This window comes from Rhinoderma darwinii, chromosome 8 (assembly GCF_050947455.1).
Source record: "Rhinoderma darwinii isolate aRhiDar2 chromosome 8, aRhiDar2.hap1, whole genome shotgun sequence".
Classification (NCBI taxonomy): domain Eukaryota; kingdom Metazoa; phylum Chordata; class Amphibia; order Anura; family Rhinodermatidae; genus Rhinoderma; species Rhinoderma darwinii.
This window is the reverse complement of record NC_134694.1, coordinates 47,801,704-47,820,760: the sequence shown is the minus strand read 5'-3', so window position 1 is coordinate 47,820,760 and position 19,057 is coordinate 47,801,704. Positions and strand designations below refer to the sequence as shown.

The window sequence follows — 19,057 nt, the reverse complement described above, 5'->3', positions numbered from 1 at the left end:
CACAGACGGCATACACCATAGTGGATGGAACGGGCCCCGTTTGCAGTCCCTATGGGACTGGAGCTGCCGTATTCCATGTCTGTATGTGTCGTTAATCGACACATACAGAAATGGAAAAAAAAATGGCAGCCCCCATAGGGAAGAAAAAGTGTAAAAATAAAAAAAAGTAACACACAAACACACAAATAAATACAAACGTTTTTAATAAAACACTAACATCAAACTGATATAAAAATTTTTTTTGGGGTGACACTGTTCCTTTAAGGCATATGTTGTCCATTATGCTAAATAGGTGAGACAACCTCTTTAATCTCTTGTGCTGCCTATTAACAATAGTAAATGAATGAGGCTGCATGAGTGATATTACGTCTGTAGGGTCAGGTGCATGGTTGTCAGTCAAAACAACAAAAAACACTCCTGCCAAATCAGTTACACCTTTGCCTCAATTCAAATATGCTAAACTACACTTTCAATACTCAAAGTAAAACCGGTTTCACACGACTGCAATAGGGGAACACTTTTGTGTCCGTATTGTGGCCGGAAGTATAATGGCTAATAGTTAAGCCGGGATTTTCGGCTGTAATATGTCCTATTATATCATATTTAGGGTTGCATTATATAAATTAGAGGCACCGTAATCACATTTACATGGGTGAAAATGAAAAAATAAATAAAGCAAAACCCAGAACAATAACTTTTATAAAAGAGGAATGCAAAAGTTACAGCCACTTTTCCATCATATACTTAAACTTGCGTCTGGTCATTACGGGGGTTAAGTGGGGGTAATAAGTTATTTACTGAGAGTTTATAAAGTAGACAATCTTCCACAAGTTCATGAAAAATTGGGTGTTTGAGGAGAGCAGAAAGGGATATAGGACCCAGAACCTCAGGGCTTATTTCATTGAAGATGTTCTTGATTATCTGGAAAAGAAAAGAAATGATAGAATATATAACAATAAAATATTACAAGAATAAGGAAGTAGTTACCTCTGTAGATTTGGGCGTAGATCCATGGCAGTGAATCTGCAGCAAAAAAAATAAAAAAATTAGACACAAATTTGTTATGTCACATATGAATAGAATTTTGTTAGGATAAAACATAAAATTGACATGCTGTGGATTAAAAAATAGCACTGCAGGTCAATTTATGAACGTTTTTTCGGCTGATTTTTTTGGCAGTGTGTGGGTGAGATTACTGCTGCTACTGTATTACGATGCAGAAAATCTACAGTGTTTATTGCTATGTGTGGGCATACCCTGTTTGTTCGCTTGTAGATTATGAGGTGTGGTGAGTGCAGCATGGCTACATTATATAACATATAGTCACGGCTTTACCTGGTCTTACAACTCAGTCCCATTAACCCTTTCCCACCGCAACCATTTTTCGGATTTTCTGTAAAGGATCTGCCAGGCACAGCGGGGTTAACGCCCATAGGTAATCAGTCGGCACCTGAGTCTATGCCTCTGAGACTGACTCCAGCTTCCACCACTCAGGCTGGCAGGCTTAGGAGTGGGAGAGCCTATCGCAGCCTGGTCAGACTCAGCTAGCTCCCGCCCTCTGTCTATTTATACCTGTCTTTCCTGTTCCTCCAGTGCTTGTGATTCTTCTCGTGTGGTTTCCTGGCCCAGCTACAGCTCCTGACTATTTGATCCTGCTCTATACTGACCCTGGCTTACTGACTACTCTTCTGCTCTGCGTTTGGTACCTCGTACACTCCTGGTTTGACTCGGCTCGTTCACCTCTCTCGTTGCTCACGGTGTTGCCGTGGGCAACTTCCCCATTTCCCTTAGCTTTGTGTACCCTTGTCTGTTTGTCTCGTGCACTTACTGAGCGTAGGGACCGCCGCCCAGTTGTACCCCGTCGCCTAGGGCGGGTCGTTGCAAGTAGGCAGGGACAGAGTGGCGGGTAGATTAGGGCTCACTTTTCCGTTTCCCTACCCCTATCATTACATTTTCACTTTAGTTTTTTCCTCCCCAGCTTCCAAAAGCCATACCATTTTTATTTTTCCATCAATATTGCTGTATAAGGGCCATTTATTGTACCATATAATGTAGCGGGAAACTGTAAAACAAATATTTGTATGGTGGAATAGGAAATAAACAGATTCCTCAATTTTTAGGGGGGTTTTGTTTTTACGCCGTTCACTGTGCGGTAAAAACAGCAGTTAACGTTATTCTGTGGGTCAATACGATTACGGTGATACTAAATTTATATTGTTTTTTTATGTTTTACTACTTTTACAAGGAAAAAAACTGATTGTTAAAAATAATATTTGAGTTTTGTCGCCACATTCTGAGAGCCATAGCTTTTTTATTTTTCCGTCAATTAAGTGGTATGAGGGCTTATTTTTAGGAGGCGAGCTGTAGTTTTAATTTTGGGATACATGAGACTTTTTGATGAACTTGATTCCATTTTTTGTTGGAGTTGAAGTGACAAAAAAATTGCGATTCTGGAGTTTTTCATTTTTAATTTCGTTCACCCTGCTGTCTAAAAAAATTATATATTGTAACAGTTCAGACTTTTACGGGTACGTTGATATCTTAACTTTTGAATTTTTTAGATTGTGAAAATGGGAAAACTTTTTTTTTTTTTAAATTATTAAAATGTTTCTATTTTACGGTTTTTAACTTGTCCCCCCTAGGGGACTGGAACCAGCGATCTAACTTGCATGATATACTGTAACATTAATTCATTGCAGTATACCGTGATACTGAATCTCTCCTATGAAGCCCTTCAAAGATGGAAGACCTGGGGGCCTTAAGCAGGCCTCCAGACTGCCATGCCAACCAACAGCACCCCACAATCACATCGCGGGGGGCGGCGTTGCAATGTTACAAGGGGCCGCCCCTCTGTTTCTAGTCATTTAAATGCCACGATCGCTATATGAGAGACACAGTTCTTAGACGTTGTTTAGGCAGGTGGATGATGGCTGGCTGACTCACACTTGTCACAGGCAGGGTTAGGGTATGTTCACACTGAGTTTTTTTGCAGGCAGAAAATTTTGAGGCAGATTTTGATCTGCCTGCACGCCGTTTGCCGCGTTTTTCATCCCAGGAGGCCGGGTTGGACGGAGAACAGGAACGTTGGTGCCGCTCGCATCCACAATAACAATGCGTTGTGGCTCAGATGACATAATCATGTAACGCTGACACTTTACTACACTGGCGCGTGCAGTTGGTTGCGTAATAACATCTAGTGAGAGACGCACTCAATGCATCACTTAGCGCTCATTCCAAGAGCAAATCTAATATCAGAAAGCAATTTAGTGTGGCGCTCCAGGTACACAAACGATATAACATAGTTTGGCCTCTGAATGCGCCCTACTGTTGACATTTGATTCATGCACCTTTCCCTCTTCATTCCCATTCAACTATTCCAATGATATATAGGCTGAATGGGATCTGTAAATTTAATGGGGTGTCCTTAAATGAGGGACCGCTCACCCTATCCCTGTTAGTTATACATACATACCTCTCTAAGCTTGTTGTTTTATTTTTTAAGAGATCTTTTAATCATAATGCTTCTTGCCCTTCTCTCCCTTTAATTTCCCCTTTCCCTTTTCATTTGTGTTTAAATTAATTTTGGTGGTGTACATCAGGAAAAAATTAAAAGCAGAAAAATCCCCCGAGACGAATTTCCATTTCCAAGTCTATCATGTGTGATACTGTCTGCTGGGCCATGTATCTAAGCCTATCATGTGTGATACTGCCTGCTGGGGCCATGTAACTAAGCCTATTATTTGTGATACTGTCTGCTGGGACCATGTATCTAAGCCTATCATGTATGATACTGTATACTGAGACGGTGTAGCTATAGGAGCCTTAGTCTTAGAGATATGCTATCTCCGATGTGTATGTAAAAGTTTATTTTACATACTTATTATTATATATGTCTCAGGGCTTGTGCCGCTGATCTTTTAAGACCCTAGCAGTGCCCCTGGGCCTAACATATATGGGGGCACAAAGGAGACCTAAAAAATATATAGGGACACAAAATGTAGCTTAGTTCTAGTTTTGTATTTATGTACGGAGCTTAGTTCTGGAGCTGTAATTATATAGGATATTTTTTTTTTCATATTCATGATTTTGTATTGTTTTAATACAAACAGGTACAAACACAATTAGGGAAAATGTATCCCCACAATAGAAAGAATCATAACAAATGAGGGCACAGCCCAAACATGAGAGTGAACATCACAACCTATAGAAAGCGCAAAATACTACAGCAGTCTGAGGAAGAATAATAAAAGGGAGCATTGTTACAACTGTTCAGCTTCCTATATGTCCTAAAATGCAATGGTAATAATGAGTGAGCGCAATCCCAGGAAACCAATGACAACTGAAAACAGACACAAGAAGGGAAGGAGAAAATAGAATGGGAAACAAACAAGGACATAGGAGAGACAAGGGGATGGGGGAGGGGTTCATGGCGAACCTGAACTCCGGTTCCGGATTAGCATGGGTAAACAAGAAGCAGCTATGCACCTCGCAGAAACATGGCTGGAGCAAGCAAACCCCAACATACCTGTGTGTAGGCCCCGCTCCGAGGGAGTCCCATGGGAGAGGATATGGTCACCGCATTACGGTAGATGGAAGAAAGGAACTTAAGCCATGGAGACCAAGTGTCCTTGTATCTTGTAGAAGCAGCCGCAGAATGAGCCAGAAGGTGCTCCATTCGCTGTAGTAAGGCGACCTCCTGGAACCACTCATCCAACAGTGGAGGAACTGCCGTTCGCCACCTGCGAGGGATAACCGATTTGGCAGCTTGGAGGAGGTGTCGAAGAAGGGAGCGTTTGTAAATGGGTAGTGGCAGAGGGAACATGAATAAAAGGGCCGCCTCGGGTGAGCTAGGGACCGAGACCCCAGTAACTTCTAAGATAATTTGGAGAACCGCCTCCTAGAAACTCCGCAAGGAGGGACAACTCCACCAAATATGAGACATGTTTCCCCCTGCCGCCCCACTTCGCCAACACGTGTCAGGTACAGACGGGTACCATTTATGCAGGGCAGTGGGGACACGATACGACCTAGAAATAATTTTATGGCTAGTTTCCTGAGATTGTATGGCTATCGAGGCTTTTCTGGCAAAGGAAAAAACATTGTCTCCATTGTGCGTCAGAGAATGTTGTATTCAATTCGGTCTCCCAATCCTAGCAGAAGGATGGGAGATGAGGCTGGGAGAGGAGAATTTTATAGAGTATGGAAATGGCGTGTGCAGGGGACAGAGTGGAAACACATAAGCACTCAAAGTCAGTAAGCGGCCGGTGAAAGTGAGCCTGGCGCTTAGTAACACTATAGAAATTTGTTAACTGGGAGTATTCAAATATGTGACGTGGGGAAGGCGTATCAGCTGGGCAGATAGTGGCTAATGAGAGTAGAGAGGAATCGAATAGGACCTGAGCGAAGTACATAGGATTGGCAGGAGACCTACCCAGGAAGGAAAGACGTGCCTCCCCCACAGGAAAGGCAGGATTGTCAGTAATCGGGGTCAGTGGGCCCAGTGGGTCAACCAGTGAGCCCCCCACCCCAGAGGACCGCAAAGCCGAGAGGGTATGGAGAACAACAAAAGAGGCGGTGTCCGTCTATTCCCAGGCAGGGTCCATAGCAGAGTAGTAGGGTACGAGTGCAGAGTTGTTGGGCTCAACGAACCCAAAGTTTAGAGTCATAATTATGAAAGAAGTAAAGCACACGAGCATGAGTCGACGCCAGATAATACAGACGACAGTCCGGCAGACCAACCCCACCCGCGTCCCTGGAGCGAGTAAGAATCATCCTACTGAGACGGGAACGACCAATACGAAGGATCCAAAACATTGTTGGATACGTAGCCAATAAGAGGGTGCAGGAGGTACAACAGTCTGGGGAGGAGTGACATTTTAATAATATTAATACGGCCAAACCAGGAGAATTCCCTTTTATACCAAGAGGCGAGATCTGTGTGGAATTTGGCTAGTAAGGGGCGAAGTTATTGGCAAACAGTTGTGAGAGATCAGAGTTTATACGTGTACCCAAATATGTTATACCATCAGCAGGCCAGGAGAAGGGGAAATTACTTTTGAGGAGCGATAGTGTCGAGGAAGGAAGGGATACGTTCAAAGTCTCCGACTTGGAGAAGTTATTCTTAAAATTGGACCATGTTCCAAAATGGGTCAATGAGGGAAGAGATATATGCGAGTTATTGAGATAAACCAATAGGTAAATGCAGAGCACTGGTATTCTGTCCCGCCTAGGAGAATACCCTTAATATCCGAGCTGTTCCGAATGGAGGCCATGAGATGCTCCATAACGAGGACATACATGGGGATAAACGGCAGCCCTACCTGGTGCCATTATGAATAGCAAATGGCGCAGAGAGGGAGCCGTTTATTTTTAATTTGGCAGATGGGGAATGATAAAGGGCCATGAAGGTAGGTCCGAGTCCTATATGTTGAAGAGTTTGGTGAAGGGCGGGCCAGGATATCTTGTCAAACGCCTTTTCGGCATCTAGGGACAGAATCATGAGGGGGATATGGTGAGCCTAGGCATGATGAATAATATCAAAGGGTATTTAAGGGTATTATCGTGCGCCTCCTGGCCAGGCACAAATCCCACCTGGTCCGCATGGACTAAATTAGGGAGATGTTTATTCAATCTGTTCGTTAACTATTTGGCATACATTTTTAGATAGACGTTGAGCAAGGGGCTGGAGCCAAGCTGAGGATCTTTGCCCAATTTAGGGATGACCGTAACATGGGCTAAGGTGGAGCCAGCGGGAAACAAAACTTCAGGGGAGATAGAATTAAAAGCTTGGAGCAAAAATGGCATCACAGAGTCAGCCAATGTTTTATAAAATTTGTCAGTGTACCCATCCGGTCTGGGATTCCTTCCCCCCGGGAGGTCCTTGATAACTGCAAGGATCTCCGGTGAGGTAAAATCAGCACCAATCTCCTCAGCCATCTCACTGGACAAAGGCGTGAAAGGAGAGGGGATAGAGGCCCAGTCCGGGGAGTAAGAGAGTAAGAGGCAGCAGGGGGCCTAAGGTTATAGAGGTCAGAGTAAAATTGGTGAAAGCAGTCCGCAATCTCGGGGGTCGTATGGACCACGTGGCCAGAGGAAGATTTAATATTTGGTATATGGGATTGGGCCAACCGAGCCTTTAACTCTCTGGCTAACATGCATCCGCTTTTGTTACCGAATTCATAAAACTTGCTCCTGCAAACTTGGAGAGACAGATTTTGAGCAGAGTCTAACAGACGCCGGGCGTCTTGTCAGGCAGTCTGCAACTCCCGTAAAAGCAGAAGAGAAAGAGCACATTTGTGAGCCAGTTCCAGGGAGCAAATTTTTTGGAGAGTAAGTTTCAGGTAATGGGCCCTTTCTCTTTTAAGGCGTGCTCCATGTTTTATGAGGACACCTCGGAGCACTTATCTAAGGGCCTCCCACTGAATCATAGGAGACGTGAAATCATGGGCATGATCGGATGTGATGTGCTCGACTTTTTGCAGCAGTTCAGCACTACAGGCCCCATCAAGAAGTAGGGACTCATTAAGTTTCCAGGACCAGGGACATTTCGTGAGAAAAGGAAGGTTTAGGTTACAATACAGTGGGGCATGATCAGACCATAATATATTGCCAAAGGACGTGGAAGTAGCCCAGCGAAGGGCATGGTGTTGAAGGAGAATATAGTCCAAGCGACTGTAGGTGTCGTGCGAAGAGGAGTAAAAGCTATAATCTTTGTCAGAAGGGTGTTGAAGGCGCCAAGCATCACATAGTTGAAGCTGTGAAAGAGCGCGTTTCACCTGTTTGATAGAACTATATGCAATACCGGAGCGACCAGTAGAGTTAAAACGCCAGTGTGTGTAATATTTATGTCTAATAGTAGGGGAGTGAGCCTCCTTAAAGTGTGTCTCCTGGAAACATGCAATGTGTACCTTACGTTTGTGAAGATGATGCAGGATTTGTGCTCTCTTTTTGGGCATATTCAAGCCCTTCACATTGAAGGAGGCTATAGTGAGGTCAGCCATGGGCGTAGGCAGAACCACACTTTGAAACGTTCCGGAACAGGCAGGAAAAGCAGGAGTCCAGGATCACCACAAGGAACAGTCTAGGGATAGAAATCTCAGCATTAAAGGAAAACAAAGAAATCAACAAAAAAAACAGCAAAAAAGAGACTGCACATTAGCTAAGCACAAAATTGCGAAGCACCAAGAAGTGTCCGCTGAGCTCCGGATTGGTCCGGCACCTACAGGGGGAAGGTGACAACTATGCATAAGAGCATTCCACGTTCCCCAGCGTATAATAACAAAAGTAGAAGTATAAACCGCCATTATGACAGATAAATTGAAAAAGAGAGGGGAAGGCATGTTAAAAATGCAGGAAAAACAATATTTTAGGCACAAAGCATATTAGACATCCACATTTAAGCAAGAGCTAAAGAGGACTTCCAGGAACTAAGGAAAACCAATGAAATAAGTCCTGGCACATTCAAACAGGGCGTCAAACATCACAGTCCCTCAGGCTGAACAGGCAGGATCCCTAGGCGGTGTAGTCTCCCTGTCCCGTTCGCGTCCAGACCATCTCCCGAGACTTCACGGGAGCGACCCCTAGCGGGCGGCGGGTGCGAATAAGTAGGGAATCCCACATGAGCGCCTCTGTCAGCAGAGGACAACAGCGAAGGCCATTCTGGTATAGTAATGGGAGGAAGGCCTAGGTCCCGAAGGATATCAGGTAAATCACTGGGAGCTCTAAAAGTGTAGGTCTGACCCTCTTGTCCAACCATCAGGGCAAAGGGGAAGCCCCATCTATAGATGATGCCTCCATTCTGGAGAACCTCCAGGAGGGCTGACCGTTGCGCCAAGGTGTGTCTAGATAGGTCCGGTAAGATGCGTATCTGCGTACCTTGATGGGAAATGGTAGGGTGTTGTCTGTTTTTTTGCAGGATAGTGTTTTATGGCATAAAAATGAATCCGACAGATGACATCTCTGGACCGCTGATCATCCAGATTCAGCAGGCGCAGGGCTCTATGAGCAGGATCGAGTTCAATATGGGTATTCGGTGGATGACCCAGTAGGTTATTGAAGATGGTAGACAATGTAGAGAAAAGATCTGATGCAGGAATAGGTTCAGGTAGGCCACAAATACATAGATTGTTTACGGTTCTCAAAATCAAGATGCTGTTGCAGAGTAAACAGTTGAGCAGAATGTCGTCTCAAAGTAGATTGCATAGTTGCAGATGTTGCAGTCTCCGTGGCATGGTCATGGGCGAGAGTGTCCACCCTTGTAGAAAGTGAGGAAAGTTCAGCACGAAACTGAGTAAACTCCGTTTTACATTCGTCCACAATTTGCTTGGCAAAGGAACATGTCAGGGTATTGCCTAATTTTCTGGGTTAACGTTTCTATTACTAGAACGAATAACAGAGGAGAGAGTGGGCAACACTGTCTGATACCATTTAGTATTTGAAAATGGTGTGATAGTGTACCGCTAATTCAAATTCTTGCTGTTGGTTGTGTGTACATTAGCAGTATAGCTAAAATAAACAATCTAGGAATATCAAACCGATTTAACGTCTCTTGAATGAATGTCCAGTCTACCCTGTCGAAGGCCTTCTCCGTGTCAGTCCCCAATAGCACTAAGGGTTGGCGTTTCAAGTTAGCTAATTGAATCAAGTGTAATAATCGAAATGTGTTATCCTTCCCCTCTCTGCCTTGAATAAATCCATAAATCCTACTTGTTCTGAATTAAAGAAGGTAGTAACGTACCTAAACAGCTAACTATTCGTTTTGCAAATATTTTTATGTCTGTAGCAACTACCGACCTGTCTCTTTGCTGAACACAAAGTCCTGGGTCCTTACCTTCTTTATGTATCAATGTGATATGGGCTTCTAGTGATTGTTTAGGAAAACTAAATCCATTTAGTATGGCGTTACAAAGATCAAGTAGGTGAGGCTGTAATTCCGAACGAAATCCTTTGTAGTATTGCATCGGAAGACCACCTGGACCTTTTCCAGAGGGGTGCTTTGACAGGATATACTGGAGTTCAGGTTGTGTGAAATTTGTAAGGCAGTTGGCTGTGAAGTGGAGGGTTGCGGAAGGGTTAGACATGCTAAAAAAGTTAATATCTTGTTTTCCTTTCGTTATCTGTTTCATTTCAATGGATTTGGTAAAAGGAGGAAAAATAGTCAACAAATGAGTTAGATATTAGCTTTATATCACTAGTTTTAGAGCCATTCGGTAGCTTCAAGGATTGAATAAAAGATCTAGCTTTTCTCTTTTTAATTACCGATAGCATAAGTTTAGACACAGTCTCCGTGTATAAATATATTTGTTTTTTTGCAGTTCGAGTAGCATTTGGAAGGTTGTTGTTTTTGTATTTTGTTTTGTATTTTGTATTGATATGAGCCAATGGAGATTAATTCCCCTCTAATCACAGCCTTATGGGCTTCCCAGATAATTGATATGGAACAGTGTTTGGGGGTGTTCTTTTTAAAATAAGAAGTTAGGCCTCATGCACACGGCCGTATTTTTTCCCACCCGTAAATACTGGCGTAAATACGGGTCCGGTGTCACATGTATTCCACCCGTTTTGCACCAGTATTTACGAACCCGTGCCCGTAAATATGGGTCCGGTGTCACCCGTATTCCACCCGTATTTACAGGCACGTTTTTGGCGGCAAAATAGCACTGCACTAATCGGCAGCCCCTTCTCTCTATCAGTGCAGGATAGAGAGAAGGGACAGCCTTTTCTGTAATAAAAGTTAAAGAAATTCATACTTACCCGGCCGTTGTCTTGGTGACGTGTCCCTCTCTTCACACCCAGCCCGACATCCCTGGATGACGCGGCAGTCCATGTGACCGCTGCAGCCTGTGATTGACCTGTGATTGGCTGCAGCGGTCACATGGCCTGAAACGTCATCCAGGACGTCGGGCCGGATGTCGAGAGGGACGCGTCACCAAGGCAACGGGCGGGAGACCGGACTGGAGGAAGCAGGAAGTTGTCGGTAAGTATGAAAGTCTTTTATTTTTATTGTTTACAGGTTTATACTGATCGGTAGTCACTGTCCAGGGTGCTGAAAGAGTTACTGCCGATCAGTTAACTCTTTCAGCTCCCTGGACAGTGACTATTTACTGACGTCGCTTAGCAACGCTGCCGTAATGACGGGTGCACACATGTAGCCACCCGTCATTACGAGAGCTCCATAGACTTCTATGGACTGTCCATGTCCGGCCTGAAATAGGACATGTTCTATCTTTTTCAACGGCACGGGCACCTTCCCGTGAGAAAACGGGAAGGCACCCGTCGCCAATAGAAGTCTATGAGCCCGTTATTACGGGTCGTAATTACGACCCGTAGTAACGGGAGTTTTTACGGTCGTGTGCATGAGGCCTTAGAGTGTTAGAGATTCGCTTTTTAAATTTTTGGAGTTGAGAAGGTTCTCATTAAGTGACCAACTCTTCATTTACGTAGGACAATGAGCTAATGAAGTTCGGAGAAGTAATGGGGAATGGTCTGAGAGAACAGTAGGAAGGATTTGTTCTTCTACGAGGTGCGACAGTTCTGGAAGGGGTAGGAACAAATAATCTAGTCTATGAAAGGAATTATGTGGAGTAAAGAAGTGCGTATAATCTAATGTATTGGGGTGCATGTGTCGCCAAACATCAATTACAAAATAAGAATGAGATATTTTAATATGGGACAATGCTCTATGGACAAAGCGAGGATTTTTTTTGTGGATGAGTCAAGATACGGATCTAAAGCAACATTTAAGTCTCCACCCAATAGAAAAATCCCCTCAACCAAGGGTCTGATCTCATCCAATAAAGAAGGAATCAATGAAGCTTGATTAGTGTTTGGAGTGTATATTTTCCCTATCGTTACTAAGGATCCGGCAAAAAGTCCTTTGAAAAATTGATATCTACCTTTGTCGTCTGAAAGTGAGTTATGCAGAATGAAGAGTACGCGTTTAGCAAAAGCTATTGCGACTCCGACGGTATGCGAGAGGAACCATTGATTATAATGGGAACGGTGAAAGTTTGGTGACTTGTTGGTTCTCAGGTGTGACTCTTGGATTAAAAGTATATCTGCTTTTTCTTTCTTAAAATAGAATAGGATTTGTGTTCTTTTAACTGGTGCATTCAAACCCCTAACATTGTAAGACACTTGCTCTCTTCTGGGCTAGCTGAAATGAAGTGGCTTGTGATATAAGTGGAGTTATAAAACCGAATTGTATTGCTGTGTTCCTGTGTGTGATATCGTGCGAGATAACTGAATTGAGTGCTTACAAATAGAAGATAGCAAAAACTAACACAATTTAAAAATCTTCTTTTCTTTGCAGCTTCTTTCCTGCTGAGCAGCTGACTAGGGGGAGGGGTTACATATTTACGTAGTTAGTACGGTTGAAAAAAGACACATGTCCATCAAGTTCAACCAACGGATTGGAAAAGGGAAGGTAAAAATGTTTACACATAAGGAGCTAATATTTTTTTGTTCCAGGTAATTATCTAAGCCTTTTTTAAAGCCATCTACTGTCCTTGCTGTGACCAGCTCCTGCGGTAGACTATTCCATAAATTCCGAGTTCTCACAGTAAAGAAGGCTTGTCGTCTCTGCAGATTGATCCTTTTTTTCTCCAGACGGAGGGAGTGGCCCCTTTTTTTTTTTTAGGGGGTTTTACATTGAACATAATTTCACCATATTTTTTTTATGTGCCTTTTTTCAAGGCTAAATAGGTTTAATTATTTTAATCTTTCCTCATAACTTAGATTCTCCATGCCTCTTATTAGCTTCGTTGCTCTTATTTGTATTTTTTCCAACTCCAGGACATCCTTTCTATGAACTTGAGCCCAGAACTGAACTGTATATTCTAGATGAGGCCTCACTAATGCTTTGTAAAGTGGTAATATTATATCCCTGTCCCGCGAGTCCATGCCTCTTTTAATACACAACAATATCTTGCTGGCCTTTGAAGCAGCTGATTGACATGCTTTTATTTAGTTTATGATTTACAAGTACACCCAGATCCTTCCCAACAAGTGACTCCCCCAGTGTAGCTCCCCCTAGGACATATGATGCATGCAGGTTGTTGGTATCCAGATGAATAACTTTACATTTATCTACATTAAACTTCATTTGCCAAGTGGACGCCCAAACAGTAAGTTTGTTTAAATCCGCTTGCAATTCACGAACATAGACTGAACATTACTACATAGCTTGGTGTCATCTGCAAAAATAGAAATAGTGCTATTAATCCCATCTTTTATATAATTTATTAATAAGTTGAATAATAGTGGTCCTAGCACGGAACCCTGGGGTACACCACTTATAACCGGGGACAATTCAGAGTAGGATTCATTGACCACAACTCTCTGGATACGGTCCTTGAGCCAATTCTCAATCCAATTACAAACGATACTTTCTAAGCCTATAGTCCTTAATTTACCAATTAGACATCTATGAGGGACAGTGTCAAATGCCTTTGCAAACTCCAAAAGCACTACATCCACAGCGTCCCCTCTGTCTAGGCTTCTGCTCACCTGTTCATAAAAACAAATACGGTTGGTTTGACAACTTCTGTCCTTAGTAAAACCGTGCTGGCTGTCACTTATAATACTATTTTTTGTCACATAATCCTGTATATAGTCCCTTAATAGCCCCTCAAAAATTTTCCCCTCGATGGATGTTAAGCTTACTGTTCTATAATTACCCGGGGAACGCCGATATACTGAATTGGATGAATGTAGATATGGTCCAAGCTAAATTAAATAAAATAAATGTGCACAAGGCCCCGGAACCAGATGGCATACACCCTAGAATTCTTAAAGAGCTTAGTTCAGTTATTTCTGTCCCCCTCTTCATAATATTTAGAGATTCTCTAGTGACTGGTATAGTGCCAAGGGACTGGCGCAGGGCAAATGTGGTGCCTATTTTCAAAAAGGGCTCTAGGTCTTTCCCGGGTAATTATCGACCAGTAAGCTTAACATCCATCATGGGGAAAATTTTGAGGGGCTATATACAGGATTATGTGACAAAAATATTATTATAAGTGACAGCCAGCACGGTCTTACTAAGGACAGAAGTTGTCAAGCCAACCTCATTTGTTTTTATGAAGAGGTGAGCAGAAGCCTAGACAGAGGGGCCGCTGTGGATATAGTGGTTTTGGACTTTGCAAAGGCATTTGACACTGTCCCTCATAGACGTCTAATGAGTAAATTAAGGACTATAGGTTTAGAAAGTATAGTTTGTAATTGGGTTGAGAATTGGCTCAAGGACCGTATCCAGAGAGTTGTGGTCAATGATTCCTACTCTGAATGGTTCCCGGTTATAAGTGGTATACCCCAGGGTTCCGTGCTGGGACCACTATTATTAAACTTTATTAATGATATAGAGGATGGGATTAATAGCACTATTTCTACAGATGACACCAAGCTATGTGGTAATGTTCAGTCTATGGAAGATGTTTGTGAATTGCAAGCGGATTTAAACAAACTAAGTGTTTGGGCATCCACTTGGCAAAATAAGTTTAACCCCTTCCTGCTCCTGGACGTACTATTAGGTCATGGTAGCTGTATCGTTCGCGCTCCATGACCTAATAGTACGTCGCGGGAATAACGGCCATTACGGCTATCCTCCCGACACATACAGGAGCTGTGACAGCTGCTGTCTTGTACAGCAGCTGTCACAGCTCCTACAGCGGGGACCGATTGCTGTGTCCCCGCTGATTAACCCCTTAAAAGCCGCGTCCAATAGCGATTGCGGCTTTTTAGGGGTAAAGCTACAATCGCCGGCCTGCTACACGATAGCGGCTGGCGATTGTAACTATGGCAACCGGACACCAAACAATCGCGTTCGGCTATGCCATCAACGGAAGCCTAGTGGGTCCTGACGAAGTCAGGACCCACTATGCTTGCTGTCAGTGAGTAGATGACAGCTCTAATACACTGCACTACGCATGTAGTGCAGTGTATTAGAATAGCGATCAGGGCCTCCTGCCCTCAAGTCTCCTAGTGGGACAAAGTAATAAAGTAAAAAGAAAGTTAAAAAAAGTTGTGTTAAAATAAGAAAATAAAAGTTTGAAAAGTAATAAAAGTAAAAGTCCCACTTTTTCCCTTATCAGTCTTTTATTATTAATTAAAATAGATAAATAAACAAATAAACTATACATAATTGGTATCGCCGCGTCCGTAACGGCCTGAACTACAAAATTATTTTGTTATTTATCCCGCGCGGTGAACGCCGTAAAAGAAAATAATAATAAACCGTACCAAAATCACAATTGTTTGGTCACTTCACCTCCCAAAAAATGGAATAAAAAGAGATCAAAAAGTCGCATGTACCTAAAAATGGTAATGATTGAAACTACAGTTCGTTACGCAAAAAATAAGTCCTCGCACGGCTTTCTTGATGGAAAAATAAAAAAGTTATGGCTCTTAGAATAAGGTAACACAAAATGTAAATGATTTTTTACAAAACGTATTTTATTGTGCAAACGCCATAAGACATAAAAAAAAACTATAAACATATGGTATGGCCGTAATCGTATGGCCCCGCAGAATAAAGTCAATGTGTCATTTATAGCGCACGGTGAACGCTGTAAAAAAAATAGAATAAAAAACAATAGTAGAATTGCTATTTTTTAGTCACCACACCACCTAAAAATAGAATAAAAACTGATCAAAAAGTCGCATGCACCCCATGAAAACTGCAATGAATTCCTGAAGGGGTCTAGTTTCCAAAATGGGGTAACTTTTGGGGGGTTTCCACTGTTTTGGCACCACAAGACCTCTGGCCAATAAATATTAAGTTGCGTTTCTCTGGTAAAACGTTTTGTGTTATAGAAAAAAAATGTTATAAAAAGGATTTTCTGACAAAAATAAATATGTAAATTTCACCTCTACTTTGCTCTAAATTCCTGTGAAACACCTAAAGGGTTCATAAACTTTCTAAATGCTTTTGTGAATACTTTGAGGGGTCTAGTTTCTAAAATGGGGTGTTTCATAGGGGTGTCTAATATATGGGCCCCTCAAAGCAACTTCAGAACTGAACTGGAACCTAAAAAAAAATAAATGAGGCAATACTTTGCTTCTCCTAATGAGCATTGCCCAAGATGACTCCAGTTTTGACCGTTTGTATAAACGGAGACCCCTATTAGACCGTTTCAGTGCCCGGTTTTCCCAAGCATACACCACCGAGACGTGTATTTCTATTGATGAGTCCTTGGTACATTTTAAAGGGAGGCTTCAATTCCGCGAGTACCTGCTGAGTAAGAGGGCAAGGTAAGGTGTGGAGATGTATAAGCTGTGCGAGAGTGCATCAGGGTATACCTACAAATTTAGGATATATGAAGGGAAGGACACCAGTATTCAGCCCCCAGAATGCCCCCCCCCCCTTACTGGGAGTTAATGCAAAAATTGTGTGGGGTTTGGTGCTGCTGGATCAGGGTTACCACCTCTACCTGGATAATTTTTATACCAGCGTCCCACTCTTCAACTGCCTCTCTTCCAGAAGTCCTGCGGCATGCGGCACTGCTATAAGAAATCTGAGAGGCCTCCCTAAGACTCTGCTTGGGCAAACACTCAGAAGTGGCGAGAGCAGGGCACAATCTAGCAGCGACATACTGTGTGTCACGTACAAGACAAGAGAGATGTCCTTGTATTGACAACAATACATGGCCATACCAGTACCCATGTACTTGTACGAGGTACCAGTACAGAGACCCCCAAACCAGACTGCATCCTGGACTACAATAGGTACATGGGAGGGGTGGACTTGTCAGATCAAGCCCTGAAGCTCTACAGCGCCATGCGGTGTGGTATAAGAAGCTGGCCGTGCACATCATACAGATGGCATTGTACAATGTGTACGTGCTACGTTGATGTACTGGCCAGAGGGGATCTTTCCTGAAATTTCAAGAGGTGGTTATCAAGAAACTAATTTTTAGGGACCAAGAAAGTGGGGCACCCAGTACTTCTGGAAACAGGGCCACACGCATCGTACCAGGGCAACACTTTCCAGGAGAAGTTCCCCAAACTGGCAAGAAAGGAAAAAGTCAAAAGAGGTACAAAGTCTGCTATAAGAGGGGGATAAGGAAGGACACAATATATCAATGTGACAAGTGTCCCTAAAAACTAAGGCTCCGTATGAAAGAGTGCTTCAAAATTTATCATACATCCCTTGATTTTTAATCTACCCCAGTATTACTTAACCTGAGGAACTCCTCACAGCTTATCCCCCCTCGTATTTCCCCTCTGAGCCCTGCTGCGTGCCCATGCAGCTGATAACAGCCACATCTAGGGTATTGCCATACCCGTGGGAACACACATTACAGTTTATAGGGTGTATGTCTCCGGTCAAAATGCTCACTACTAAATGAATGCCTTAAGGGGTGTCGTTTTTAAAACGGGGTCACTTCTTGGGGGTTTCAACTGTAATAATTCACTGTATTTTAACTATATATATTGTGCTCCCACAAATATGAACATTTGAAAATTTACTGTAGTGATTAGAGATGAGCGAACCGGGACAACCGAACCCGGTTTCGGTCCGAACTTCCGGTAAAGTTCGGTTCGCAGCGAATCCGAACTTCACCGGGTTCGGCCGAACCCGTTTTGACCGAACCCGGTCAAAAACATTATACAAATCGGCAGCCACTTATCTCTATCAATCACTGATAGAGAAAAGAGGCTGCTGATTAAAAATAAAATAAAAAGCATTTCATACGTACCCGGTCGTTGTCTTGTTGACGAGTCCCTCTTCTTCCTCCAGTCCGACCTTTTCTGACGCGGCAGCCTGTGATTGGCTGCAGAGGCCTCTGCAGCCTGTGATTGGCTGCAGAGGCCGCGGCAGCCTGTGATTGGCTGCAGCGCTCACAAGGCTGCATCGTCATCAAGGAATGTCGGGCCGGATGTCGAGAGGGACGCGTCACCAAGGCAACGGCCAGGAGACCGGACTGGAGGAAGCAGAAAGTTCTCGGTAAGTATGAACGTCTTTTTTTTTACAGGTACTGTGATCGGTAGTCACTGTCCATGGTACTGAAACAGTTACTGCCGATCAGTTAACTCTTTCAGCACCCTGAACAGTGACTATTTAGTGTATGTGCACACACACTAATTACGTCCGTAAATGACGGACGTATTTCGGCCGCAAGTACCGGACCGAACACAGTGCAGGGAGCCGGGCTCCTAGCATCATACTTATGTACGATGCTAGGAGTCCCTGCCTCTCTGCAGGACAACTGTCCCGTACTGTAATCATGTTTTCAGTACGGGACAGTAGTTCCACGGAGAGGCAGGGACTCCTAGCATCGTACATAAATATGATGCTAGGAGCCCGGCTCCCTGCAGGGTGTTCGGTCCGGTACTTGCGGCCGAAATACGTCCGTCAATTACGGACGTAATTAGTGTGTGTGCACATACCCTTACTGACGTCGCCTAGCAACGCTGCCGTAATGACGGGTGCACACATGTAGCCACCCGTCATTACGGGGCCTCATGCACACGACCATAAAAACACCCGTTATCACGGGTCGTAATTACGACCCGAAATAGCGGGCCCATAGACTTCTGTTAGCCACGGGTACCTTCCCGTTTTCTCACGGGAAGGTGCCCGTGCCGTTAAAAAGATAGAACATGTTCTATTTTTTTATTTTACGGGCCGTGCTCGTAATTACGACTCGTAAGTACGAGCACGGCCGGCCGGCCACGGGCAGCCGGCCGCTTTTGCGAACCGTGCTGTCATTATAATTATAGCAGCACGGCCCGTAAAATAGAAAAATAGAACATGTTCTATTTTTTTAACGGCACGGGCACCTTCCCGTGAGAATACGGAAAGGTACCCGTGGGTAACAGAAGTCTATGAGCCCGTTATTGCGGGTCGTAATTACGACCCGCAATAACGGGTGTTTTTACGGTCGTGTGCATGATGGGAGCACGGCTCGGAAAAACGAACGGCTGCCCGTGCTCATCTCCTGAAATAATCTGTGCTGCCTTAAACTCTGTGGACAGGTCAGGATCCTGTTTCTTTTAAATGCTGCTAGGGAACCCGCTCGATCCACTATATAAGGCTACGCTACAGTGCAGCATTTAAAAG

The 19,057-nt window shown here is 43.6% G+C and overlaps 1 protein-coding gene across 5 annotated transcripts in view; it reads right to left on the bottom strand.

Moving 5' to 3' along the window:
* Positions 1-231: 231 nt before the first annotated feature.
* The window catches only part of EDA2R (ectodysplasin A2 receptor), a 208,881-nt gene continuing 190,055 nt past the window's right edge, over positions 232-19,057 (bottom strand). For all 5 annotated transcript variants that reach the window (XM_075834271.1, XM_075834270.1, XM_075834272.1 and 2 more), the window contains 2 exons: positions 988-1,023; positions 232-921 (listed from right to left, as the gene is read on the bottom strand). In XM_075834271.1, coding sequence (XP_075690386.1) covers positions 745-921; positions 988-1,023 — 213 coding nt within the window. In that variant the 3' untranslated portion in view covers positions 232-744. The remainder of the gene's footprint in view (positions 922-987; positions 1,024-19,057) is intronic.